This window comes from Sus scrofa, chromosome X (assembly GCF_054392235.1).
Source record: "Sus scrofa isolate SSC_HxYL_T2T_F1_AM1 chromosome X, Sscrofa_HxYL_maternal_Yorkshire_Landrace_v2.0, whole genome shotgun sequence".
NCBI classification, from domain to species: Eukaryota; Metazoa; Chordata; class Mammalia; order Artiodactyla; family Suidae; genus Sus; species Sus scrofa.
The window spans coordinates 96,370,874-96,398,538 of NC_139401.1; the positions used below are offsets into that span (position 1 = coordinate 96,370,874).

The 27,665-nt window shown below is 36.4% G+C and overlaps 1 protein-coding gene across 7 annotated transcripts in view; it reads left to right on the forward strand.

The window, feature by feature from the left end:
* The window catches only part of IL1RAPL2 (interleukin 1 receptor accessory protein like 2), a 1,117,802-nt gene that overhangs the window by 798,651 nt on the left and 291,486 nt on the right, over window positions 1-27,665 (forward strand). For all 7 annotated transcript variants that reach the window (XM_085008093.1, XM_085008091.1, XM_085008095.1 and 4 more), the window contains one exon: window positions 24,306-24,380. In XM_085008093.1, the coding sequence (XP_084864219.1) occupies window positions 24,306-24,380 (75 nt within the window). The remainder of the gene's footprint in view (window positions 1-24,305; window positions 24,381-27,665) is intronic.

Sequence of the window (27,665 nt, forward strand, 5' to 3'; positions counted from 1 at the left end):
TTAATCACACAAGTGCATCAATAATGACATGCTGCTTAACTGGGAATTCTTTCAAGCAATGGATACTAGCAAACTACATGATGAGCTTGGTGTAACTGTACCTCTTCCCTTACCCTAAAATGAAATGGCAGGATCTGTGACTAAAATATTATGATACTAAACAAACTAAAACATCCAATATTGTTTACTTACCAATGGGCAAGAAGAGTTTCACTCGTCTCTTCCACCTTCATGTTTAAAAAACAAATTATCTTAAGCCACCTATATTCAGCATATCATCACTGTTTACACAGATATGTACTAAAACTCAATCTCTTATCAGCTCAGGCCAAATAATAGGCAACAGTTCCCACATTGACCCAGAATTATGCCATGTCTGTGTTCATACAAAGGCAGTGTATTTAAAATGGTTCATTTCTGTTTTTCTCTGGAAAGAGAACATTGAAGGAATACAAGTAATTGAGTCAGACAGAGATATAGGTTTAAATCTATGTTCTGCTATGTATCTTCTATTTTCCTTAGATATAGCATCTGAGTTTCCTATGCCATAGTGAAAGTTGAGATATTTGAGGTTGAGATGATTAAATCAAATAATATATGTAAAGTGCCTAACACTGTGCCTGTAACGTAGTAAGCACTCGGTGATTATTGTTGGCTGCTGCTGACATTCAAGGGGAATTTCCAAGCCCCCAAGTCCTGTGGATCCCTAAACGGAGTCAATTCATATTTTATAGATTTTTTTTCTGTATTGCCAGTTGTCCTTAATGCATTGTAGCAGAAGAACATAGTCCCTTTCAGGCTAACTGTATAGAAGGGGATGATTAGGGACTGAGGCAAGAAGAAACTTGTGCTGACGACCTTTTCCCCCATGGATATTTTCCTTTAAGTCTTTTAATCGTCAACAAGGTCGATTTGAGTTTGAATGTTCATCTTACTAAATGTTACCCTAGTGGCTTGAAAGGGTTAATGCCACTTCCAAATGAAGTATGTTAGAACCTAAAAAAAGAAAAATCTGAACACAAGTCCCTATACATCTGTGTGAATTAATCTCAGCCTTTTATTCTTTCCCCCAAAGGCTCAGTCTGTTGAAAGAGTAAGCTTCTAGATTCTCTTAAGCAATATATATTAAGAAAATCCCTGAGCCTTCCTTCATAAGTAGTTCCTTTCATTGTGAAGAACAATCATATCCTGTCACAAATCTACTGCAATAGAAGTGAAGTGAGTAATACCAGCAGAGTATAGTTGAAGAGCAAGAAAGGAGGTGGAGGTGAACTATAGGCAAGAGATATTTGAATGTTTAATTCAACATAGAGAAGAAAGAAGCTCTTTCTAGGTATGTGTGTGTGTATTGGGGGGGGGTGTGAATGAATGGGAGTGTGTGCATGTATAATTTATAAAGTGCAGCTCCTTAGTAAATAAGTATCTTCTTAAAGATGTTGCTCTTTTGGTTACTAAACAAATAGGATGCTGGAAAATATTTACCTTGAGTTGTACTCTTGGCTTGCATAGTCCTTCCATCCCCACCACCCAATATTTCATTGAGCATCATTAATTCCTCCTGCCTGGGGATAGCCTCCAAATTATATTAATACTGGGCTGCTTAGTGCTACCAAATGTAGGATTATTAAGGAGTTGCGTGCTGCTTTTTTTTTCTCCTGATAATGAAAGCACAATAGCCATTTGAATGGAGATTAATATCTCACTTGGGGTTATGTAATATTTTCTTTATTCCATTTCAGTTGCAGTCCCTCTTCCTAATTTTTCAAAATGCCGCTGAAGCCCATTTTATGAAATTGCAAAGAAATCTGACGGTGATGAATCACTGTTAGAAAGAGAAATTTTGCTGAAGCTATGGATTTGCATTCCCCATGTCATTTTAGTTAAAATGAGGAATGCTTAGAATTTATACATAAACAACATTGTATTTTGGTGTTTTTTATTAGAGAAGGCTCTTGAAAAAAGCGGCTGGTTTTAATTATACTTTGCCATTGTGTGAAGAGAGAAAAAATATTGTCTTCTCGTGCTCATCTATTATCAGTATAGTACTTTTAAGGAATAATTTGTTAAAATACTATTGAAAAAGTTAAGGTCAGAATGATTGTTCTCAGAGACAAATCTATGATTTCTCTTTCTACCTGGCAAGTCATCAAACCACGGTCTCTGGAGAGGCAACCTAAATTGTTTTAGTGTCAATGCTTTCTGTCACTTTCTTCCCACTCCTCTTTTCCAATATAATTTTTCAGCCCTGCATCAAAATTAAGAGATTAAATTCACCTGCCCCAGCACACATGGCCTTTTGCCCATAGATTTTAGTATCTATTCTCATACTTTTGTTCCATGTGCAGTTCATACTGCTCACCCTTAGATCAAATCCCTAGAACACTCCTGATCTGGCATCTGCAGCCTGACCTCCATTTTCTCTTCCCTCTGTTAGGTGTTAGAAAGGTTCCATTTTTTTGTCTTATGAAACCTCTGTCTTGAAATTACTGAGTATTCTACTTAGCTGAATGGTTTATTCTGTGAAATACAATTATTTGGTATAACAACAGATGAGATTCTTATTAATTTCATAGAAAGTATCAGTAGCTTTTTCTCAAGCAACAATACATTTACTCTCTATGGAATAGGCAAGTCCATAGAATTTTTTTTTTCATGAATGTTGAATCAAGCCACAATGTTTTCCCTCGACTGGATAAGCATCTATTGAGCACTCAGTGTGTTGTCCAACCAATGGACAGTAAGGAATGGGAGAGTAGGTGGCGGCAAAGGATATTGAACATATGGGTCCTACTCATAAAGACATAAATAAGCTCTTAGCTTTCTTTGAAGGAACTGTGTTATTTATTTCACAATTCTCCCAGAGCATAGAGTGGTTCTAGGTAGTTCTAGCTCATGGTTCTAATCCTAGTTTTGCCAATAAACAGGTATTAGAGTTTAAGCAAAGTCATTTTTCCTCTTTTGGTTCTTATTTATATAAAAATAGGGGATTGGGCTAGAGGTTTAATTTCTCCTTCTCTCTGTCTCTCTCTGTCTGTGTCTCTCTCTCTGTCTTGCATGTGCCCAAATAAAACACATACAGAGTAAACAATGAGTAGAGAGAATACTGAATCAAAAATTGCTCCTTCTAGGCTATAACTATTAAATTTTGTTTTGTCTCTTAAGTATATAGAGTAATGGCTGTGCTGAGAAGTTTTACCTTAACTAAAGTTTCAATTTTATCTAAAATCTGTGAATAAATCACTTTTCAACATGATTTTAGTATCTATTCTCACACTTTTGTTCCATGTGCAGAAAGCAATCTAGGCTAGTTTTACATTCTAGTCTTAAGCATATCCTACTCATTATAGATTAGGCATATGTAGCTTCTGCCAGACACCATTTATAGCATCTGTCAAAACTACATTATATACTCCAACTTGAAGGCAGGGGCAGTAAAATCTTTCTTTTTCTTTACAGTATCTAGCACAATGCTAAACACTAACAGATACTCAGTAAATACCTTCTAACACATATATATCTTTGGGAAATGACATTGAGATATGACACCAATGTTTGGGCATTCCTATTTGAATTTTTATTTTTTTTTTTTATCTTTTTGTCACTCTAGGGCCGCACCCACGGCATATGGAGGTTCCCAGGCTAGGCATCTAATGGGAGCTGTAGCCACTGGTCTATACCACAGCCACAGCAATGCCAGATCCAAGCCACATCTGCGATTTACACCACAGCTCACGGCAATGCCGGATCCTTGACCCTCTGAGCGAGGCCAGGGATCGAACCCGCAACCTCATGGTTCCTAGTTGGATTCGTTTCCACTGAGCCACGATGGGAACTCCTCCTATTTGAATTTTTAAAAATTATAAATTGGACCAAAAGAATAAGATGGTGGTAACAATCAAAATCACATCAGCTCTAATTTATTAACTGCTTATATTATCTCATTTAACCCTTATAAAAACCCTGTAATAAAAACTCTAATTTTTTCATTTACTTATGGGGAAACTGAGGCATGGAATGTTTACATCATTTTCATAAGGTCATATAGGTCAGTAAGCCTTTAGCCACAGTTATGTTGCCTTATGTCCCATACCATCTAGAAAGAAGACAATATAGCTTTCAGTTGTTTTTAAGCTTCAACCCTGAGACATAGCCATGTTTTCCTTCTCTGAAACTGACTCTACAAAAGGCTTATTTTCCTGAGAAAGTAAAGTGGACTTATTATCAAGAATCATATTGAATGGCAAAACACATTTTCATTTTGTTCTATCAAGTCATGGAAATGAAAAATTATGGAACTTGAGAGCTATTTAGTTCTTACTTTAAAATAGATAATTAGTTGTAAACTATTGTTGACTTATTTTCCTCTGTTTTTACTTAAAGACAGACTTGCTTTTCCATTAAAGGGATTAACATAAATACAAGGATGTTAATATTCTTTTCTAAATGCAACTTTTTAAATAGATGTACCCTGTATTTGAAGGTAACTAATCAGTTCATCCAGATGAGTACTGCTTCACCTACTGCTGAATTTTAACTGACTCTGGATAGCCAGAAGGGATCACCCATAGACATATTTGCAAATCTAAGGAGTAAGGAAATCAACCTTTCTATCACTTAGTAGATTGCTAGCCGAGGAAGGAAAGTGCTGTCAACATCTTTGAGTGGGAAAATTGACCTGCCTTTTCTGGGCAAGGGACTTTCTCTCTTTGTTAAGGAGGATAGGCTTTTAAGCAAATACTTCTCTGACTCAGTCCAGCTTTAAAGATTCTTGTGGCTGCTTGTTAGCTGTCAATAAGCCTGTTATCTTTGTTCTCTAGCTTTTCTATTTTTTAAGGGCACGAGATCCCTTGAGCATGCTCGTGGGCATATTTTATCCCTGACATTATTGATGTCACACATATATCTTTCTAGACCATCCAAATTGGCATATTCTAAGGATTTGTGAGGGATAGAGGTAGCACCATTGAAAGCCAGAATTGATGGTGCAAGTCACACAGCCAAGTGGCGATTTTGTCTCCTGAATTAGAAATCAGAATTCTGCCTCCCAAGTCCTGAGTATGGTCGTTGGGAGGCTGACATTTGAGGGGCTGGACTTCTTGATGACATTATATTAGAGAACACCTGATCTCAAATAATTTAGGTCTTTTATTCAGCTCCCCTTTTTCTGTTTTTTGGCTGCACTTGGGGCATGTGGAAGTTCCCGGGCCGGGGATAAAACCTTGCAACAGCTTAGTGCAAGGCATAGTGGATCCTTAATCCACTATGCCACAAAGGAACTTCCTATTTATCTACTTTTTATTGTCAGGACAAAGTCAGAATATTTTGGAAAACACATGCTTTTAGCATAAATGAATGTAATATATTGACTCAAATTGATTGGAAATCACAAAAATGCTCTATCTTGTGGAGCTAATAATTTTTAGCATTGAGGTTATGTCTCAGGGTGGTAGAACAGTCTGCATGAATGCTCTGATTGGTCATGGAATGTTAATTGGCTGCAGTCATAGTGTTTAGAGCTCCAGCTTAAGGTTGACAAGAATGATAGCTTTCATTTGTATGCAAAAACTCCAACGGTCCCTTTAAGATGGATGATCAGAATCTACTTCATCTGTCATTCTTTATTTGCTTTTTAATAGATGAAAAAAGAAAAGAAGAATGAAAGAACCCTCCCCATACATGCTTTGCAAAATCGTCTTGGACAAAAAGGGGTACCTCAATCATCTTGCTTCTCAAAAGCACACATTTTTTTTTATTACATTAGGAAGAACATGAGCTGTATCTTAGCCTGTTTGGGCTCCTATAACAAAAATAACGTAGACTGAGTGCCTTATAAACAACAGAAATTTATTTCTTACAATTATGCAGCCTGGGAAGTCCAAGAACAAGGCATTAACAGATTTGGTGTCTGGAAAGAAAACCATTGACAGTGATTTTCTCTATGTCACTTCACATAGCAGAAGGGGCAAGGGATTTCTCTGGGGTTTCTTTTATTAAGGGCACTAATCTCATTCACAAGGGTCTATGTTCATGACTTAAGCACCTTCCAAATGTCCTACCTCTGAATATTATCATTTGGGGCATTAGGTTTCAACATATGAATTTTGAAGGGATACATACATTCAGACTATAGCAAGCTGGTGTAAGACGAATATTTGTTCATTGAAAAATATCCGACATTGTCATTGTCTCTGAGATTTTTAAGACTTTGACAGTGGTATATAAGAGACATTTCTTGATGACTAAAGAGAAATATAATCTGATTTAAGATCTTAGTGAAATGAGGTACTGACTTCCATTGCTTCCACCATGCCACTCAATTGTTTGCAGAAGTTACTCAAGGAAGGCCTGATTTTATATGAGGGTAAAGACCAATCATCAGCATAAGGAAATATATATCATGGATCTTGAAAGAACGACACATCCCAACATAATTCCATGAGGGTTAGGATTAGATTCTACTACATATAACAGAAAACTCTACTAAATAGTTTTTCAAACACATAAGCATTCATTCTCTCAAAGCAAAATGAATCAGGAGTTAAACAGTCCAGAGTCAGTATAGAAGCTTCAATACAACATCAGGAATCTAGGCTTTTACTCTCTTTCTGCTCTTCTATTTTTGCATATAGCTTGTATACCCAAATTACAAAATGGTTGCTGGAGCTCCAGATATCAAAATTGTATTCCATGTAGTAGTTTAATTAAATACATTAGGTAATAATATCACCCAGGAAATAAGAACCAGGAGAAAATTGAACATAGGATTGGGACATTATGATAGGGAAAATGGAAGGAAAAGCCTAGACAGTGGGTCTCCAAATTTGTCTTATCATCAGAATCAGCTGTGAGGGGTTGGTTAAAAACATAGATTTCTACTCCCCGCATCAGATGCCCTGGATTGCATTCTCTAGTAGTAGGACCCAGGCATCTGAATTTCAACTATGGAGTTCCTGTTGCGGTTCAGTGGTTAACGAATCCAACTAGGAACCATGAGGTTGCGGGTTCAATCCCTAGCCTTGCTCAGTGGGTTAAGGATCTGGCGTTGCTGTGAGCTGTGGTGTAGGTCGCAGATGCGGCTCGGATCCCACAGTGCTGTGGTGTAGGCCAGTGGCTACAGCTCTGGTTAGACCCCTAGCCTGGGAACCTCCATATGCCGTGAGTGCGGCCCTAGAAAAGAACAACAACAACAAAAATAATGAATTTCAACTAGCCCTCTAGGTAATTCGATATTCAGGCAATGTATTTTCTAGGGTGACAGCAGCTATAAGAAACAAACCCAAAATTGCATGATGATTCAACTGTAATAGTAATTACTTTTTTTCACACAAAATCCTAAAAAGTAATCTTAATTCAAGCATTTGGGTTCCTTCATTCTTGAAATTTTATAACCTCTAGCATGTGTCTTCCAAGGTCTCTATTATCATGTGTATCAAACTGATGGAAGAGAAAATGGCATGAAACAAATTGTTTTGTGAAAATTTTATGGGCCAGAGGTCTGGAAATGATATATATCACTTCCATTCACATTGTATTGGCTAGAAGTCAGACTCATAGTTGCACCTAACTGCAATGGAGGCTGGCACATATAGTCTAGGTATCTTCTCAGAAACAAAAGAAAACAGATTTTGCAGAACAGCTAGTCTCTGTCACAGGCATATTTAGTGATAGGGCTGGCTTCAAGGGCATAGGACCTGTGTCTTCATACATGGCCCCATGCTTAGAAGGGCCCCACACTTGGTTTAATGATCTGCTGTTACTATCCTAAAATTGACTTTTGAAAAAGAGGCCCCCCATTTTCATTTTGTATTGCCCTCCACAAAATATTTAGCTTGTCTAGTTTGAGGAAGAATGGCTGAGAGCATTAAGCAGAACCAGAGAAGTGTGTCACAGTGGGGAACTTTGGGCAGGCAGCAGGCACTGTATTTCAGAAGTGTTGATTAGTGAATCAATGTTGTTGACCACCAGAGAGTCCTCTCTCAGGGTGCTGTCCAGTTCTACATATTTTATCAGTGACTTAGATGACATATAAATTATACTTATCACATTTGCAGATGAGAGGAAGTTGGGAGGGACAGTTGATTCTTTGGAGAATACGATTCTTATTCAAAAAGATCTCAGTAGTTTGGAATGATGGGTTGAAACTAACCAGATGACATTTAAAAAAAATGTAAAGTTTTTCATTCAGGTCCAAAAATCTAACTGCAAAAGTACAGTCTCGGGATTTTATTTGGCTCAGAACACAAGCAGGGTTACTAGGTTGCCAAAAATGCTAATTCAGTCTTAGTCTGCATCGTAGAAAGGTAGGGTCCAGAACAATAGAAGTATTGGTTCCACTGCACTTTAGATGACATCTGAATTTGTGTGTTCAGTTTATTTTGCCTTATTTAAGAAAACTATTGACAGACTATGTTTTACCCAAAAAAGGATGTCTAGGATGGTAAAGGGTTTTAGAATACATGTTACCTAAAAGACAATGGACAATTGAAGGAACTGGGAATGTTTAGCCTGGAAAGGGTAAGAGATTTTTAGAAAGGCAGGGAGTGAAAGAAATCAAGAAATCTGTCTACAAATACTTTAGGCATTGGTATATAGAAGGTGTATTGTTTTATTCTCTGTTATTTCAAAGAGCAGAAGTAGGACCAACAGATGAAACATATGAAGAGATAGATTTTAGATGAATGTAAAGATTTTTTTTTTCTTTTTTGGCTGCACCCAAGGCATATGGAGGTTCCCGAGATCAAATCCAATCCTCAGCTGTGACCTACAACACAGCTGTGGCAATGCCAGATCCTTAACCCACTGTGCCAGGCCGGGAAGCAAAGCAGTGGCACTGCAGAGACAACACCGGATCCTTAACCCACTGCTCCACAGTGGGAGCTCAAGAATAAAATTTTAATAGGGTTATTTAAAATTAAAATAATCAGCTTTGTGAGGTAGTCAGCGTATTGTAGAAAAGAAACAATCCAAGACTAGGGACTCTTTAGAGGGAATTTATGTGTTGGGGGACTAAAGTATTTCTAACTATAATTTTGTAGGACTAAATGCTAGTTGAAATGATAAACTGAATTCAAACCTCACCTCTGTTTCTTGCTAAATATGTTACCTCAGGCAGGTAACCTAATTTTTTTGATGCCGCAGTACTTTATCTATAAAATAGATAATTACAGTATGTACCTCAATGGTTGAATTATTGCAAATTTAAATGAATTAATAGCTAAGTCCTTAGAACAGTACCTGACTATAGTAATTGCCATAAGAGTGTTATATATTATGTTCCAGAAATACAGTTGATAAGGATTCTTCTCCCTTTTCTTGAGTAAATGTAGCCTTTCATTGCAGTTAGATAAATTTATATTGGACATAAAATAGGGTGCTGTGGTGGCAAAACCTTTTAAAACACTGAACAAGCAACCAAAATGGCCCTACAGATTTCCTCCTCAGGGACCTCTGAGGATAGCAGAAGACAGCTATATCTCTGGGATGCACTGTTGGAAGTTGTTACTTTAGGAGGACGTTTCCCGCTTCATAGCTTATATTTTGAGACTCCTTTTTTTAAACCTCATAGGAATTTTATGGGTTTTTTTATTTAAATTGATCCTTATATTAGCCATATAAACTATACAAAGTGATTATCATCCCCATTTTTTTTACATATATATATATATATATATATATATATATATATATATATATACACACACACACACACACACACATTATTTTATATCATGGTCTATCTCAGGAGATTAGATATAGTTCCCTGTGCTATACAGTAGGACCTCATTGCTTACCAATTCTAAATGTAATCATTTGCATCTACTAACCCAAACTCCCAGTCTATCCTTTTCCCTCCCCACTCCTTCTTGGCAAATACAAGTGTGTTCTCTATGTCTGTGAGTCTGTTTCTCTTTCATTCATCCCCATTTTGAAGATGGGGAAACTAAGCAACTGAAAAGTTAGCTGAATTGTCCATGGTTGCACAAACTATTAGCAGAGTCTGGATTAGAACTCAGGTCTCTGAAATATCAGCTCAGGGTTCAAACATTATACCACATGGAGAGTAAGCTACTGTTAGGATATCCATTCTGTGGAAGACATTTCCTTAAGCTGATGAAGTGGCTTCTATTATTGTGTGAATAATTTGCCTATCTGCTTTGCAACAAAATGGACATCAACCTGAAATTCCAGCCAACCAGCTCAATTTCCTTTTTTTTTTTTTTTTTTTTTTTTTTGTCTTTTTAGGTCCGTACCGATGGCATATGGAGGTTCCCAGGCTAGGGGTCTAATCAAAGCTACAGCTGCTAGCCTACGCCACAGCCACAGCAATGCCAGATCCAAGCAACGTCTATGACCTACACCACAGCTCATGGCAATGCCGTATCCTTAACCAACTGGGCAAGGCCAGAGATCAAACCCGCAACCTCATGGTTCCTAGTCAGATTCATTTCCACTGTGCCATGATGGGAACTCCTCAATTTCCTTTTAATTTTGCAGGGGTTAGGGGAGTCAATAAAATAATTTACTTAAATTCAGTGTATTATCCACATAGATATTATAGAAACACACCTGCCAGCTCATCCATTTCCTTACATTATCTTCATATTATAGACATCTTTTAAGCTTATAGAGAAAAACCCAACCCCCTTGCTAAGGCAGAAGCTGGCCATGTGAGTTTTAGATCAGTTTTAGATCAGCATTTCTATATAGAAATGCTTTGAATTTCTTATGATATTGGAAAATGGGATTTTTGAAGTGAGACTTGTTTGGTGAACCTATTGCTCTCTCTCTCCTCCTCTCACTTTTTCCCTTCAGTACCTCATCCTTGTACCTTCAACCTTCCTTTCATTGCCATACCTATTCTCACTCATATATTACATTGGATTCCATCTCTAGAAAGAGATACAGCTCAGTGTTCTCTTTAATTGGCAAATTAATAATACTTACTACCATTGAGAACTACGAGCCACTTCTCTACACTTTAGAAGCCCAATCTTATTTAATCCTCTTAATAATCCTAAAGAGTGCATGTAATGCATCCACAGTTATGCATTAAGGAAATTGAATCTTTGAGGAATTAAGAAAACAGGATAAAGGTCACACAGTAGGTGGCAGAGTCAGATTCAAACTCAGGTGTTCTTAACTCAGAGTCTGTGTTTCAACAGCGATATTATAAAGTTTGTGACCTAGATAGTGGGTGGCAGATGCTTTTAAAAGTTGGAAGAGTCTTTCTTTTTAAAATCATAACATATAAGCAACCATCTGCTCTGAATTAGGGTGAGATCAGTCCAATGCTGATGAATATCAGACATTTCCAAGATCTGTATACACATAAGACAGACAAGGGTGAGGAGCTTTTGCTTCTAAAGCTCCTAAAGAGAGAACTAAAATTCTCTCTTCAAGAACTGAACAGTGCTTTTTTCTTCTTTCGGGCTCTCTCAGACTACATGGCTATCTGCTGGTGAGCTCCAGCTGTCAGGTTCGTGATAAAGCATTGATGGGCCATCACCCCATAGATATAGATCTTAAAGGCCTGGGTTTCAGTTAGACATGTAACTAACCTGGCATGATAAAGGCAGAGAAGTAGACACTGAGTCATGTAATGCAGCAAGATCGATCTGCAGTGTTTTAACTGGTTGGTAACCCCAGGTAACCACCTGCACAGGAGAAAGTTTCCTGAAAAGCCTTTTGTTCTCTCACAAATGACCTGACCACTTCTTGACTAAAGATACTATTAGAGAAAGTGCATGTTTGCTGTAGAAACATCCAATGGCACCAGATCAATGTGGCATAAGGCCATAGCAGCCTTGAGCACCTCAGGTTCATCTGTACAGGAATGTTCTGCAGGGAAGCATTAGTCCAGAGCAGTGGATGATCAACTGGGAATGGTATACGTACAGACTCTCAGGTGAATTAGACCACACTTGGAAGCTTCTTCATTTAAACCAGTATGAAGAAGACTATGGTGCAGAGTGACAGGGAGTGACTATCCTGTCATAGCATTAGCCTGCCTTATGGTTATCAAAGACTTCTCATTCAGAGATGCAGATTCTCCTTCTGAGCATTGAATTCAATCTCTTGACAAAATTATATCAGGAGATGAATGATAATGACAGCTGAGGAAGTACTTATCCTCTCATAAAATATGGGGCTCTTTAAAGTTCCACAGTTAGTGGGGAAGTTTATGATGCTGACTCAAAAAGTCAAGCATTCTGTTTTGGGAGACTTGGATCCTACTCTGAAAAATTTCTGAAATTTCATGTCTCAGTTTGTGGATACAGTAATCCTTGCCCTACGAGCCTCCCAGTTGGACTTAATGAGAAAATAATTGAAAGGAGAAACTGCTTTGTAAATTCAGTTGATTTTTTTCTCTTCTCTTCGATTCTTTTGCATTCAATAATTGCATCTTGAAATCACCTAACTTATATTTTCTCCTTGGAACTGTGAACAATCACTGGCTTCATTTGAAAATCAATTTCAACATTATAGGTCATCAATTTATATTTGACTAATTAAATTAGTGCTCATCAGTGTTACAAAGACAGGGAACAAGCTTGGAAATCTCCCAGAGGGTTGCCATCATGTGGGAAATCAATCAAGATTTTTAGGGGCCAGGTTCTGACTTAAATGATGAAAACAGAAAGCAGAATGACTATATTCTCAGCTATTTAGTAGGATTGAGTTCATTTGAAATACTATTACATATTCATCCTAGAGAGTTTTAGGGGAAACGATCCCAGCCTTAATGTCAGATAGACAGAGACAAAAGTTCTGCCACTTTTGCTAGTATAGGTTAATCAACCTCTCTGAACCTTAATTTCTATAAAACAGGAATTATGGTAGTACTCACCTTATATGGTACTACTAGGGGGATACAGAATAGAAGTCAGGGAATTGGAGTATAAATGTCGGGTATACTTAGGTGAGTAGTCTAACTTCCCTGAACCTCAGTTTCCTCATCTGCAAAGTGAAAATAACACCCTCCAGTTTATAGAGGTTTTGATGACCACGTGTTTGAATTGCTCTCATGCAAAATGGGTTAATCAGGATCATGAAAAATTCTCTGGAAATGCAAATCTGACATGAAGGAATAATGCCTTATGATTGATACCAGCTCTTTTTTCAATGTTAGACCCCCCTCAACTAAGTTAGTCTTTAGGTTAGAAAAGTTCTCCACTTAAGAAGACAATTTCTTCCTGAGTTTTAAATATCATAGTATACTTAATGTCACCAAAAGATTATTCTGCGAATTAGATAATTATTCTTGGCATCTAACTTTCGATTCTAAAGGCAATTCCTTATTTAACATCCACAGTTGTAGTTCTCATTAGGGACCATAAACATATCCAAATGACTAAATTTACTTAAGTGATACTTTGCTTTGTCTTATTCTTTTGCATTAGAAAACATTATATTGATAGGCTATGGATACCTAATCAGTTCATTAGCTGTAAATAAACAAATCATTAAGTTGAAAATGGAAGTATCAACACCATCTCAGTCTACTCAAATAATTAATTGCCTTGATGGACTTCTACTTGAAATACAAAGATTATGTTCCTATTCACAAACTAATTTGGCTGAAATGAGCCCAGAAAATAAGTTTATTTGTATATATGCAATATATGTTATTGTTCCATATGACTACCAAGACATCATATTCTTCTTTCTTTTCATTTGTATTTTATTTGAATACCTGTTGTGGTTCATTAGTAGGCAGAGTAATACCCACTAAAGATGTCCACATCTTAATCTGTCATGTTATATAACAAAGGCAAATTAAGGTTGCAAATGGAGTTATGATTGATAATCACCTGACTTTAAAATAGGGAAATTATGCAGAATTACCCAAGTAAGCCCAATGTAATCACAAGTCCTTAAAAGTGGCAGAGGGAAGCAGAAAATGTTGGTATAATGTAATGCGAGACAGACTTAACCTACCATTGCTGACTTTGAAGATGCAACAGGGCCAAGAACCAAAGAATATGGTCGGCCTCTATAAGCTAGAAAAGGAAATAAAATAAATTGACCCCTAGAACATAAGAAAAGGACACAGCCCTGCCAACACGTTAACTGTAGTCCAGTAAGATCCACATTAGACTTCTGATCTTTTAAACTATAATAATGAATGTGTTATTTTAAACCAGTAAGTTTGTGGTAACTTGTTACAATAGCAAGAAAGAAAAACTAAAATAGGCAATTTACCCTTTTTGTTAGCCATTTGTACATTCCTATCTCTCATGCTAGATTAACCCTTTTGATATGACTCCATATTCTTCAAATTTGTACTTTATATCCTCAATCCCAACACAGACACACACACTGTTTAGTAGAGTACCTTTCTATAATAGAATAGCTGTAAACATTTGTTAACTAATTGAAGGACTGAAGGATACCAGATAATCCAAGATTAAATTTTCATCCCACTCTTTGACCTGTAGAATTATAAAGTACAGCAAATGGTATTCAGTCAATTCATCCCCAAACTCCATCAGCTAAATAAAAATTTTTTGAGATGCTTGTATGGAAACAAGATATGCTTTGAATAAAAAAGAGACAGTCTTAAATAAAAAAAAGAAAAAAGGTTAACACTATGGAGTAGTGGCTATGAACTCAAACTTATAGACTTGGGTTGAACCCTGGACCCATAAAGTATTTATCAGTAATATGACTTTAGGCAAGTCACTTAATTTCACTGAACCTCAATTTTCTCATATGTCAAATGTTGATAATATTAGGACCTACTTCATATAGCATTGTGAGGATTTAATGACGGAATGAATTTAAAAGAGCTGGGCATAGAATGCACGCTTAATCAATGTTACCCATGGTGCAGTGGCAAGAATATTGATCTTTAATTCAGGAAACATGAGTTTTGGTCTTATGCTTTATTGCTAATTTGCAATATGATGTTCAGCAAATTCCTTCATTTTCTGCCTTTCAGTTTCCTCATTTGTCAATGTAGCCAGATGAATTAGACAAATAAGAGACTATCTAGCTCTAAAATTATCCATCCTTGAACATCTTTTATATTTTTAAGCATAACTATCAGGGCCAATTTTTAAAAATCTGACAGATCAGTAACCACAGAATCAAATGAGGACCTTGATGCAAGTTAAAAATTGATCTATTTGATAAAGATACAGTACGTGTCTGTACACACACACACACACACACAGAGTAGAATACTATTCAGCAGTGAGAAGGAAGGAAACCCTGCCATTTGTGACAGTGTGAATGGAACTGGAGGGTACTATGTTAAGTGAAATATTCGGAAAAAGACAAATACTGCATGGTATCACTTATATGTGGAATCTAAAAAACCTGAACTCATAAAAACAGAGACTAACGTGGTGGTTACCAGGGGCTGAAAGGTGGGGGAAATGGGCACATGCTGGTCAAAGTGTACAAATTTCCTGCTTGAAGATAAATAAATTCCAGGGATCTAATACATAATATTGTGACTATAATGAACATTATCAGAGTATATACTTGAAAGTGCTAAGAGAGTAAAACTTAGATGTTCTAACCACACATAAAAAAATAATTATGTGACCTAATGGTCAACACACCATATACTGTAAACTTATAGAATGCCATATGTCAATTGTATATCAAGAAGGCTGAAAAAATTAAAATTGATCTATACGTAACCTGTCATTATTTTAGTGCTAAATATATATCAAGTTCTGTGTGGAACTCCAAATGACACTATCTTATGTAATTTATTTTATAGTAACCACACTTGGAATGTGTTAAATATCACAATTTAAGGGCCTAGGGAGCACTACTTTAGAGAGAGAGAAAGCAAAATCTTTCTTGAGGGGGAAAAAGGCAAAAGTGAAGAAATAGCAAGCTCTGTGAAGAGAAAAAAAAACCTACCATCACAACCTCTGTTTAAGTTTCCATTTCCCCCATGGTTGTTTTCTTTTCAAGTTTGAAGAAGTTGTTTTATGTCTGGGCAGATTTGTGCTGAATAAACAGTGTTCTCTCCAGAGAAAGGCCCTGTGTCAAATGGCATGGAGAAGAAATTGCCCTGCCTTTGTGCTTAAGCTTTTCCAAAGCTCATGCTTTGCTCAAAACTCAAATAGTAGTGGAAACAAATATGGAATCTAGGGGAAAGGGCACCTCAGAGCAACTTCACAGCAGCCATGACCATTCATGACCCTCAAGGCACATCCATTGAATTGCAAGGCAAACAGAGTCTTTGAGCCAGATGCCCGGAGCAGTTGCTAGGGGGCCCCTGAGCTGTGCAGCATGGGCAAGATTGCAGCATGGCCAGGTAGATTGCCCAGCATTTTCCTGGCAATTTAGCATCTGTCTGTTAAAGGACTGTCTATTGATTCAAAGAAAATAGCTGACTTTAGGTTCTATGTTAAAGGCAAATACTTGGAATGGCTTTAAATGATAGCAGGGGTATTTTAATGCAATTAGAATGTGTTTGTTTTAAAATCAGTTTAATCCTCTGAATATGACCTCCTGTCTGTTTGACTCTCTTGTTCTCAGTAATTTTATCTTCTAAATATACATATGAGAAACATGAGCCACCACCATCAGTAATAGTGAGTTACTAAAGACAATTATTGTCAATTGGAGTTAGGGAGGTGTGGGAGATGCATATCAAAATATCTGAAGGTTGAGCCACTGATGGTTGGAAACAAATCTCCCATTGACTCTTAGAATCATTGGCTTGAATTTTTTTTTTACTGACCCCTTTACAGCCTTTCCACTATAGTTGGAACACCTAGAGAATACATATTCTCTCTGGATGGAATTAATGGGCAAACGATATATGTCATTCCCCCCTTCCTGTTTTAAATGAGGCAGAGAATATTAGAGTTTGGTTGGAGAAAATATTTATAAAAAAATAATTGCTATAGTGCTTAGTTGATGAAGGTAGTAACAGGCTGAAGTGAAAATAAGACTTGACTTTTAATGGGCATTGATATATTTTTTTAATTTAAACTATTCCTGGGATCTCTTTCCTAAGATGATGTTAAGAAGAGGAGAAATCACTCATAGTAATACGGGTTGGAATCTTGAAGAAAATGACTTTATCCATCCTCATTAATTACTGCTGTTTGTTGACCAACACCAGTGTGAAGACAAGAGCAAAGGGAAGGGTCCTGGGGCCAATTATGGGTCTGCTGTTAAACCCCCAACTAAGGAATAAAGTCTATCATTCCAGATTTTGAAACAATTCTTCAAAAGCAACTACCCTTAGGAAAGGAGATTTAGATGTCTTAAGTTCATACTAAGGTTTAAATCACAGAGATTTCTGTGCAGCAAATTTTGATTAGAGAGATGCAACACTAGGTGCCTAAAAGCAGGCTGGAGAAGAAACTCCTTTGAAGGAGGGTACACAAAATGAGGACGCTTAAGGCAAAGGGGATACTTTATATCTAAGACTGGTCCTGTTTGGGTGTATATAGGTTTGGAGGGTTAAAAGTGATATTAATCATATTTATCATATATTTTTTCCTGAATAATCACCTAATTAGAGGAATCTCAGCCTAGTAATACCAGAAATGAAATATTCACAATATATAGGGCTTTATATTCATGAAGGAGCCCATAAAATATGTGCATCATAATTCAGAATTTGGAAGTCTATGAAGTTAATTCAGAAAGAGATAGTCCTTCTGAAGAAATAATAGTGCTTATGATGTTTCCAGAATTCAGCAATTTCTGGATTCATTTTGTGTTCAATTTATGAAATCTTGAGATTAGTTAACTACTTTGGGTAGACTTGGCTAATGTCCCTTCATGATTAAAGGAAACCTTTACGGATAGTAACAAGATCCCTGGCTCTCCCTAGATTTAATTGCTTAGTAAGGACCTCCATTTTCTTTTCCCATGTAAAGACACTCCCAAGTCTTCTTTCCCAAGATCTTAAATTCTCTCAGAACATCAGAGAAACTAAGTTTCCTGCAGGACAGTGGTTCTCAACCTGAGGTGATTTTACCACCCAGGTGCATTTACCAATATCTGGAGACATTTGGGGGTTTTACAACTGGAGGAGGATGCTACTGGCATTTAATGGGTGGAGGCCAAGGATGCTATTAAACATCCTTCAATCTATAAGACAGCCATCTACATGAGAGAATTATCTGGTGCTGGAAGTTAATATTGCTTGGATAGAGAAATCTGCTTTAGGGGGATCCTTCTTTTCTTCAGGGTATGCATGAAGTCTTGGCTAGGGCTGGAGTTAAAAACTTATACATTTAGCCTCACTTTCCTGGGATTTTCTTTCAGTTTTATAACTTGGGCTTTACTTTTAATATGGATTTTTTTCTTTCTTTTTTTTTGCTGCTCTGTGGCATATGGAGGTCCAGGGCCAGGGATTAGATGGGAGCCACAGTTGCAAACTATGCCTGTGGCAACCCCAGATCTTTAACCTACTATGCTGGGCCAGAGATTGAACCTACGTCCCGTGCTGCAGATATGCTGCTGATTCCAGTTGTACCACAGGGGAACTCCTCTTTCCTGGGATTTTGAATCTTGATCAAAGTGACACAAAGACAGAAAACAAGATACAATACAACAAGATAAAGCAAATAAAAAAAATTGGAGTGATTTCAGCCCAGTGATTGGATCAAGATGAAATTGCTGTGTCGTCCCTTTTGCCTGTCCATCTAGACCTGGCCTGATTTCTTTCCTGTATCTAAACTTAGTTCCCCAGACATCCTGTCCTTGAGACATCCTTCTGATAAATTCCCTTTTTGCTTAAATTAGCAAGAGTGTGTTTCTGTTCCTTGTAACCTAAGAACCTTATGGGAAGCACCCATTTATTAGAGAAAGAATACAATGGGAAAATTAATTTGAAGATTGTGTTTATTTGTTCCACAGTGTCAGCTAGTACCTTAATTGTTGGATTATGTGAGACATGATTCTTGACATCTAGGAGCTTCAAAATCTATTTAGGGAGACTAGATATACTCATACAAGGTGAGGTTTAATTTGTACTCAAAGCAGTGTATGCTGTGAACCAAATGAGTGGCTCAAAGAAGTAGCAAATGCTTTAGTATTTGCTAAAGAGAGGAAAGGTTAGTTTGGGCTTTTATTTGGGAAGACTTTCTAGAGGATGTAGGATTTAAGCTGACTTTTGGAAAGTAAATAGGACTCGGGATGGCAAAAAGGAAGGGGAAGGTCTTAGCGAGGCATTTCAGGTGTGGTGAGATCAAATATAACTCAGTTCAGATCCCACTTTTACATGTCAAGAGCTCCTTGACTTTAGGAAAGTTGTAAAATGTAATATAAAATGCCTTAGAACGGTGCCTGGCACACAACTGATAGTAAATAAATGATACCTATGATAATTATTATTATTTGTCTCCAACTGTAGGGAAAGTGTTTAAGCCAAGATGCAGAGTTGGAAATTAATGCAATGTGTAAATAAGGAAAGTAACTTGGCCAAACAAAGCACAGCTAAAGTAGAAGAGTGAGTAAGAATGCAGGAAGGTTTTTTTTTTTTTTAAAGGCTATGTCATGGCTGCCTTTAGGTTCACAGCTGACAGGTTGAGATTTTATCCTCTTGTAAATGTAGGGGACATTGGGAGATTTTGTATGGTTGAGTGTTGTGGTGAAAATAGTTACTTTGGAATGTGATTTCAGTGCTGTTATGTTGAATGGCTTTGGAGGGATTCATTTCTTTGAACTTACACTATTTCATAATGGCTTCGTTCATACAAACTAAATAGTTCTTTTATGATTCTGGTGGGTTTATACACTCAGTATCCTTTGCAACAAACTGTCCTTCTTCTTCTCCCACTTGACTCACTGGCAAGTCTAATTAAAGAGGAAAATCAACAACAAAGAGAACAATAAAATTTGTAATAACTGTATGTAACCCTTAGACAATATGGTCAAATAAATTGATTTATTCAATCACACAATTAATTCTACTGATTTCTTATACTAAGTTTATAGAAATTGATCAATCATTTCAGTCAAATCAATTGACCTGACTGTATAGGTAGACACAACCTTTGTCTGCAATAGAAAAGAAAGAGCTAATTTGGACATTCTCCTCAGGAAAGTTAGTGTTGAACATATAAAACCTAACTTTAGGAAGAATCAGGCAGGAACAGTTGTAGCTTCACTAACACATTAAGACTAATGCCATGGTATACTCAGTAGAGCAATTATTATTTAAGGATAATTAAACATAAGCAGTTACAGTGGGAAATGCAGGGAAGAATTGTGGACTGAAATGTTAGTACAAAACTGCCTCCCTTGCTCCCATTCTTTCAATCAAAGCATGAAGCTTGAGCAACAAATTCAAAGATTAGCTCAGACCCCAATTAGTCCTTATAGAGATCCAGGATAGGTTTTCTAATAAAATTATAAATCTCCACTGTGTTGTTCATGGAGCTTGGAAGTGACAGTTCTCCCCTTCATTTCCCAAATAGTAACTGTAATTTTCAGATTATTTATATATATATATATATATATATATATATATATATATATATATATAAATTTTATTGCAGTATAGTTGACTTACAATTTATATTTGTTTCAGGTGTAGAGCAAAGTGAATCAGTTATACATATACATATATCCATTCTTTTTCAGTTTCTTTTGCCCCTATAGGTTATTACAGAATATTGAACAGAAAAAAAAAAGAAGGAAAAAAAATGAGCTTGCCTGCTCATGGCAGCATGTGCTCTAGCTAATCTGCAATGCTATAATTATGCTGGGTGCTGATAGATTTGTCTCTGGGCTGGTGGTCAGGATCGAGATGAACTGCTGCAGTTGCTGCTTTATCATCACAAATGTTCTGCACTTCTTGGCAATTCCCAGGCCTAGACATGATATTGGAATTTAATGAGGCTCCACGCCCATACATCCTACTGGGATGTGTTAGGATAAGTTCATCTCCTTTCATTCATTGGTTTAGGGAAAAAAAAAATGTATGTGTATGGAATGTTCTACAGAAATTGTGTTTCAGCTGGCTGTTTGCCACAAAGCCACTCCCATCGGCCTGGGAACCTTAGCTTAGTTAATTAGTGTGTAGTCAAAGAGGCTAAAACCATTGATTCAGTACTAAATGGTTTTACCTGTTTCCCGCTTGCAACTTCTATCTTCCTATCCATTCTGCATATAGGGGCTTCTGGTCACAAGGGGGCACCAGATGAGACAATGTAAGCTTCATTTAGCTTTATCTCTAAGGTGGCCATAATTGTACCTATTTTTCTTACCTTCTAAGGTCATCGTGTAGATCACATGAACTAATGTATATGGAAGCTTTGAAAATTATGAACTACCCGTAAATGTAAGGCACTTAAAATGATCATTAATATTAATAAATGTCACTTTAGTGAACAACATATAACAATAATAAAATAAGAGTAAATATATCCATTGTCCATGGCAGGAGATAAGAATGGGGGGAGCAGCAATGACTCCAAATTCATATCTTGATGAATGTAAGACAAGACATTCATCTTTGACCATTAAAGTCATGACTTACAGTTACCTCCCACCTATCACATTCCAATTAACTCATTTGAAGGCAAGACATATTTGAAAATAATAATAAGTACAGTTTCCGGCGATCTGTGTCTATAACGCAAATTAATAATTCTTTCTACAAAGTAATCAAAATCATTATTTTATAAATAAAATGTAGGTGGCTGGACTTTAATTTTAGTTTTATTCACATTTTGAATACACAATATATGCATGGTATTCATAATGTACAAAAGGTATACAGTGAAAATTAAATCTTCCTCTTCCTTTCCATACAGCCCTTCTCCCATCCCACTCCTCACTATTCCTAAGGCACCTAGTTCCTCTCCTCAGAGGAAATCACTGTTAGAAGTTTCACATCTATCCATTCAGAAATGTGCCATACTCGTACAAATTTATATATGTACATACATGTTCACACACATATATTTTTATGCAAAGGAAAGTATAATGTGAACATACCTGTTACCTTGCTTTTTCATTGAATAGTATATCTTAGAGATATTTTCGTAGTAGAAGTACAGATTCACCTAATTCTTTTAAGTAGATGTATCATGTTATATCATTATTTAGAAGTAACATAACCTTATTTATCAGTCTGCTACTGATGGATATTTCACTGTTCTCATTATTTTGCTATTACAAACAACAGCAAACAAAATTGAACATCTGTTGTGATTGGATTTTTTAAATTTTTAAAATTATAGTTGATTTGCAATGTCCCATCAATTTCTTCTATATACCAAAGTGACCCAGTCATACATATACATACATTCTTTTTCTCACATTACCCTCCGTCATGTTCCATCACAAGTGATTGGATATAGTTCCCTGTGCTATACAGCAGGACCTCATTGCTTATACATTCTAAATGTAATGGTTTACATCTACTAACCCTAAATTCCTTGTCCAACCTACTCCCTAACCCCTTCGTTGACAACCACAAGTCTATTCTCTCTGTGAGTCTGTTTCTGTTCTATAGATAGGTTCATTTGTGCCATATTTTAGATTCCAGATATAAGTGATATATGGCATTTGTCTTTCTACTTATATATGTGTGTGTGTGTGTGTGTGTGTGTGTGTGTGTACATATATTCTTGTTTTCATGCTACCTTCCATCAGGTTCTAACATGAGAAACTGTACAGAGGACCCTGTGCTATAGAGTGGGACCCCATTATCCATTCATCCTAAATGTAATAATTTGCACCTACCAACCCCAAACTCCCTGTCTATCCCCTTTCCTCTTCTCTCTGCCCAACCCCTGGCAAACACAACTCTGCTTTCCATGTTCATTATCTGTTTTTGATTTGTAGATAGGATCATTTGTGCCATATTTTAGATTCCAGATATGTGATATCATATGGTATTTGTCTTTCCCTTTCTGACTTACTTCACTTAGTATGAGAATCTCTAGTTCCATCCATGTTGCTGCAAATGGCATTATTTGTCTTTTTTATGGCTGACAAAAAATATGGGGACAATTAAAAGGATCAAGATATAAATAATAGCTTCATGTAAGTTTTGTCAGAAAGCTTTTTTTTATCTGTATGCCGTCCTCTCATTTCTTTCTTCTAAGCGCCTCTCCAGCTTGCCTCATCTCAAAAAAATTTTCCCGATTTAACCTCTCTGACTCCTCATCCCCACCCCTCACCCCCACAGTGGCATTACTACTGCATCCTCACAAGTGGCTTTATTCTTTTCCAACCCATTGTATATATCAAGCTATTTGTCTTTAGATAGTACATCCCTTGAGTCTTTTGTTGCTATTGTTCTAAAAATCTACAATGGCCTTCTAGTTTACTGCATCATGTCCAGATTCCTCTGCATGTTTCCCAGGATCCCCCAGAACTGAGCTCCATCCTATCTATCCAGTGTCATTTCCAATTACTTTACATCATGAACAACTTGCTTTTACTCCTCCCCACCCAACTCCTTATTACCAGATTATTCTACTCTAGTCACAGTATGCTTGCTAGGTTCTACCTCTGTTCCTCCATTTGTGTTATTAATTTGTCCTGCATTTCTTATTCCTTACTCTGCCTTTCCAAATCTTCTTCATTCCTTAAGGTCTGTGTGGAGAATTATTGCCTTCTTAAAACTTTCTCCAACCCTTCCAGACAGTATTGACCTCTCCTTTCTCCATTCTTTTATCACATATAGACTTATAGTTCAAATGCTACTTTTTTTTAACTATAGTGTATTCTTTGTTCTTTTATCTCTTTATTTTGATGTACTAAATCTGGGTTCATAGTCTTAGATTGTTACTTGAAGGCAAAGATAAGGACTTTGCGTCTTCTCCCTTAGCACTTAGCATGGGACTTAGTGGACAAAAGGTGTTCAGCAGTACTTTTGATCAATTATTCTAATGAAAATACCAGTATTTCATTATATTTTTTAGAAGTTGAGGTGGGGAGTGAGGGATGATTCAGAGGTATAGAAGGTTCAATACACCAGAAATGTTCACTAGGATTATATTTTATTAACAATATTTAGTACCACAAGGTGGGTATGAAGATTTAATGTTTATATGTTTATACTTTTTAAAATCTATATTTCTTTATACTCACAAGCATATAAAACTACTCAAAATAGATCATTTGTTTGATCTTGTTTGAAAGGGTAGCTGTCAAAATGGCCTGTTTACACTTAATCGATGGTGCTCTAAATGTACAGAAAATATTGTATGGCTAGACTAACAATTCAAGCAGGAACACTGTCTAATAAATGTTTACACACTATCAAAACCTACAAACATTAAATATCATACATGATAGAATAATTCTCATCCTATAATTTATCTCAATTTTTCCATTACTTTCATTTTCTGTTCTAGCTTTGCTCACAGACAAGCCTCCCAAGCCTTTGTTCCCCATGGAGAATCAGCCGAGTGTTATAGATGTCCAGCTGGGTAAGTCTCCTTCTGGGAATAATAGATCCTGAACTTGCTCTCTGTTAACAGATGGGGAAAATTGTATGAACCAGGAAAGGTTTATTGCTACTGTTATTACATGCAAATCAATTTGTGTCTGCTCATTTATAACCCAGGAGTTCAGTGCAATAGCAGTTTAAGGAAATGAGTTTGCATTGCATTAAGGAATGGTAATACTAATTGGTTACACTGGGTACTAAAGTGTGCTGTAAGATGGAGCTTTTTAACTATGTGATTGATAGATTCATGGGTGTCATGCATTGGTGATTGGGACAGAAAACTTCATGCTTGTCAGTCCAAAATTTTTATTTAGAGAGCATTAACTCCTGGAGAACATGCACTTTTTAAAATAAAAGAGCCCCTCAGTACAGCCTTTAAAATGATTTAATAATATCATTTCCAATGTCACAATCCAGGGCTATTTAAAACTTGTTTTTAGGTTGAGATCTTGAATATTTATGAATCATATGGTGTAGGAAAAAGTAACAAATTGATTTATGGGTGCTACTGTCTTTTCACATACTCAAATAAGGACACAAGGTGTTGAGCCTCCTTTCTGAGTCTCTTACCACTAATGCTTATGTTTGAAGAACTTTAAGCTTGAAACTCAGAGACCGGCTAATCTCTCTTTCAAACCATGATCTCTACTCTAAACTATATCCTTTAACATCTGTGAGCTTTCATCTCTCTTGGGTTTTATTTTGTTCTTCAATTCTAATAATTTCTTTGGTTCTAAACAAGAGAATTGAGTAAATATGCTGGATATGTATTAGGCTTACTTCGGTATATGATTTATTGAAATATGTGACCACAGTGGTACCTACCAGTTATATAGCCAGGGAACATGAATTGGCCCCAATATTTAACTCACTTTGGGAGTTTTTAATTCAACTTTTGATCTTTCCAATACAATTTGGATTGTTAGAGACTTACCTCTATCTTAAAAACAGGTGAGAGAAAATTACATTACTAAGAGCTTGTTCGTTTTTCTAAAATGAAATATGGTGCATTATAGTTAATGCAGCCTAGCAGTATGAGTACCAGAGTTAAGTATTTTAAAACAAAAATAAGAGAAAGTAATAAACGTGTTGTTAAGAGTGGGCTGTGAAAATAGTGAATATTCTGTGGAAAATAATTGAAGTATTAGTCTATGGCTCTCCCTCTACCACTTGCATATTATTTTGCAGAGTCATCACATTTTGTTAAAGCTAAATCTAGATGTGCTGACACAGTCTATCAGTAAGTTTACTTAATCTTTCTATCCACATTGGTATAAAATAACTCAGGGGTACTCTGTGGTTTGCCAGGGGTTGCATGAAGCCATAAAATGACCTTGTACCATGTATTTTCACGGGAATGCATGTGGATAAGTTAATTTTATATGAAAACATAAATTAATGAGTAAAAAGCAAAATTTACACAACTATCTCAAATAAAACATGACTAAATTTTGTGTTTGCAGCCCCTAGGTGGATACTTCTTCATTCTCCTCTGCCATTAATTAATTAAACTTCAACCAAAAAGTTTGAGGAATGTTGCTCTAAAGGAAGTAAGGAGACCTTTGAAGGGAGTAATTTCATTCAGATTCACTGGGTGTCACACTTGTCTGTGCTATTCAGGACATCTCTAAGATGTGTGCTTTTTATAAATATGTATTCCAACATAAGTTTATATGCCAAAATAACTCATCAACACTACCCTGTGAAATTACTAAAGTAATTTGCTTCCAATTTACATTAGATGCAAGGCTGAACTTTTCAGTTTTTACTTTGTTACACAATTTGGAAACAACTTTATTGACAGAAAGATGGAGACCTGCCCATTTTCTATTCCAGAAAGGCTGTTTCTCCAAGATGCTAAATCAACCATGTAATTCTGAGAAAGAAAAACAAAATGGGTGAAACAAGATCTTTGGCATTTCAAGGAGCACATGACTGGTTAATTTTAAGTGATTTTAACTTTTCCACAGATTTATTTAGTACTGTTTTTTCACAACTGGAACTCATTTTGTAGTTTACTCATGCCTTAATACTAAGGTGATATTAGGAACACTATAAATGTCAGAGAGTGCTTCAGTGTTGGGGGGAGGGGGGTTGTTCTGCAGTCAGAATAAAGAAAGCTTAGAAACCCCAGGTGTAAAAAAGAGCTAGAGAAGGATAACTAAAGTTGGACATCCCTGTCTATATCTTAAAATCTTTCAGAATTCAATAAGATCATGAAAACTTCTGGAAATTGTTTTTCTTCATTTAAAAAATATTTTTTCAAGCACATGTAACTTTAGACATCCTTGAACTAGAACTAAAATTAGAACTACTGAAAATACAACAATCTGATCCAATTGACTAAGTACATTACCAAGTTCAGTTTTCCCAAATCCTAATCCTAAAATTTTTGAGATAACGTTATAAATTAAGTTAACCCCAGACTTTATTCTCTATTCCTACCATCTGAGTGTAGTTTCTCATTCTCTTCCACTTGAATCTGGTTGGCCTTTGGGATATGCTTGACCATTAGATTACAGCAGAAATGATTTGGAGGATACTGGAGGTGGCATCAAAACAAATCTTGTGACTTCTCTTTGAGTCTCTTGGTCTGGTCTGGAACTGCCATGCTGAGAGAAACTCAAGCCACATACGGAGGCTCTAGAGGATGAGATGCCATGTGGAGAAAGAAAGGCCATCAAGGCACTGGACATGTGAGTGTAGAAGCCATGTTGTAAGTGAATCCTCCAGCCTGGCTTATGCCGTGTAGTTCAGAGATAAACTATTAAACTGAACTGTTTATAGATTTCCAACCCCAAAAGTAATAAGCAAAATAAAATGGATGTCATTAGCCACTAAGCTAGGTATAGTTTCTTAAACAATAGATACCCAGAACAAACACTAAACAATTTTGTCAGGGCATTTTGATTTTGATTTTTTTCCATGAACAAGAGTCCCATGCAGTCATTTTATGCAAATTTAGAAATATTGTAGGAAATATTTGAGTATCAGCTTCAAGGTAGTTTTAGAAAACATGGTCTGGAATTATTATTTTTGTGTTTAAGGATTAAACTCACTTTTCAGTTCTGCATATTTGTAAAACCAATCCAGTAAATGAAATTTTCAGTTCAAATGACTACTTTTTCATGCATGGAGTTGGCATCAGTACAGATAGTTTGTTGTATCTCTCGAGGAAAATAAACATCATGAGTTTCTCCTATAGTATAATCTATTAGTCATACACAATGTTCTAGAAATTTACATACTTCTTGCTGACATAGCG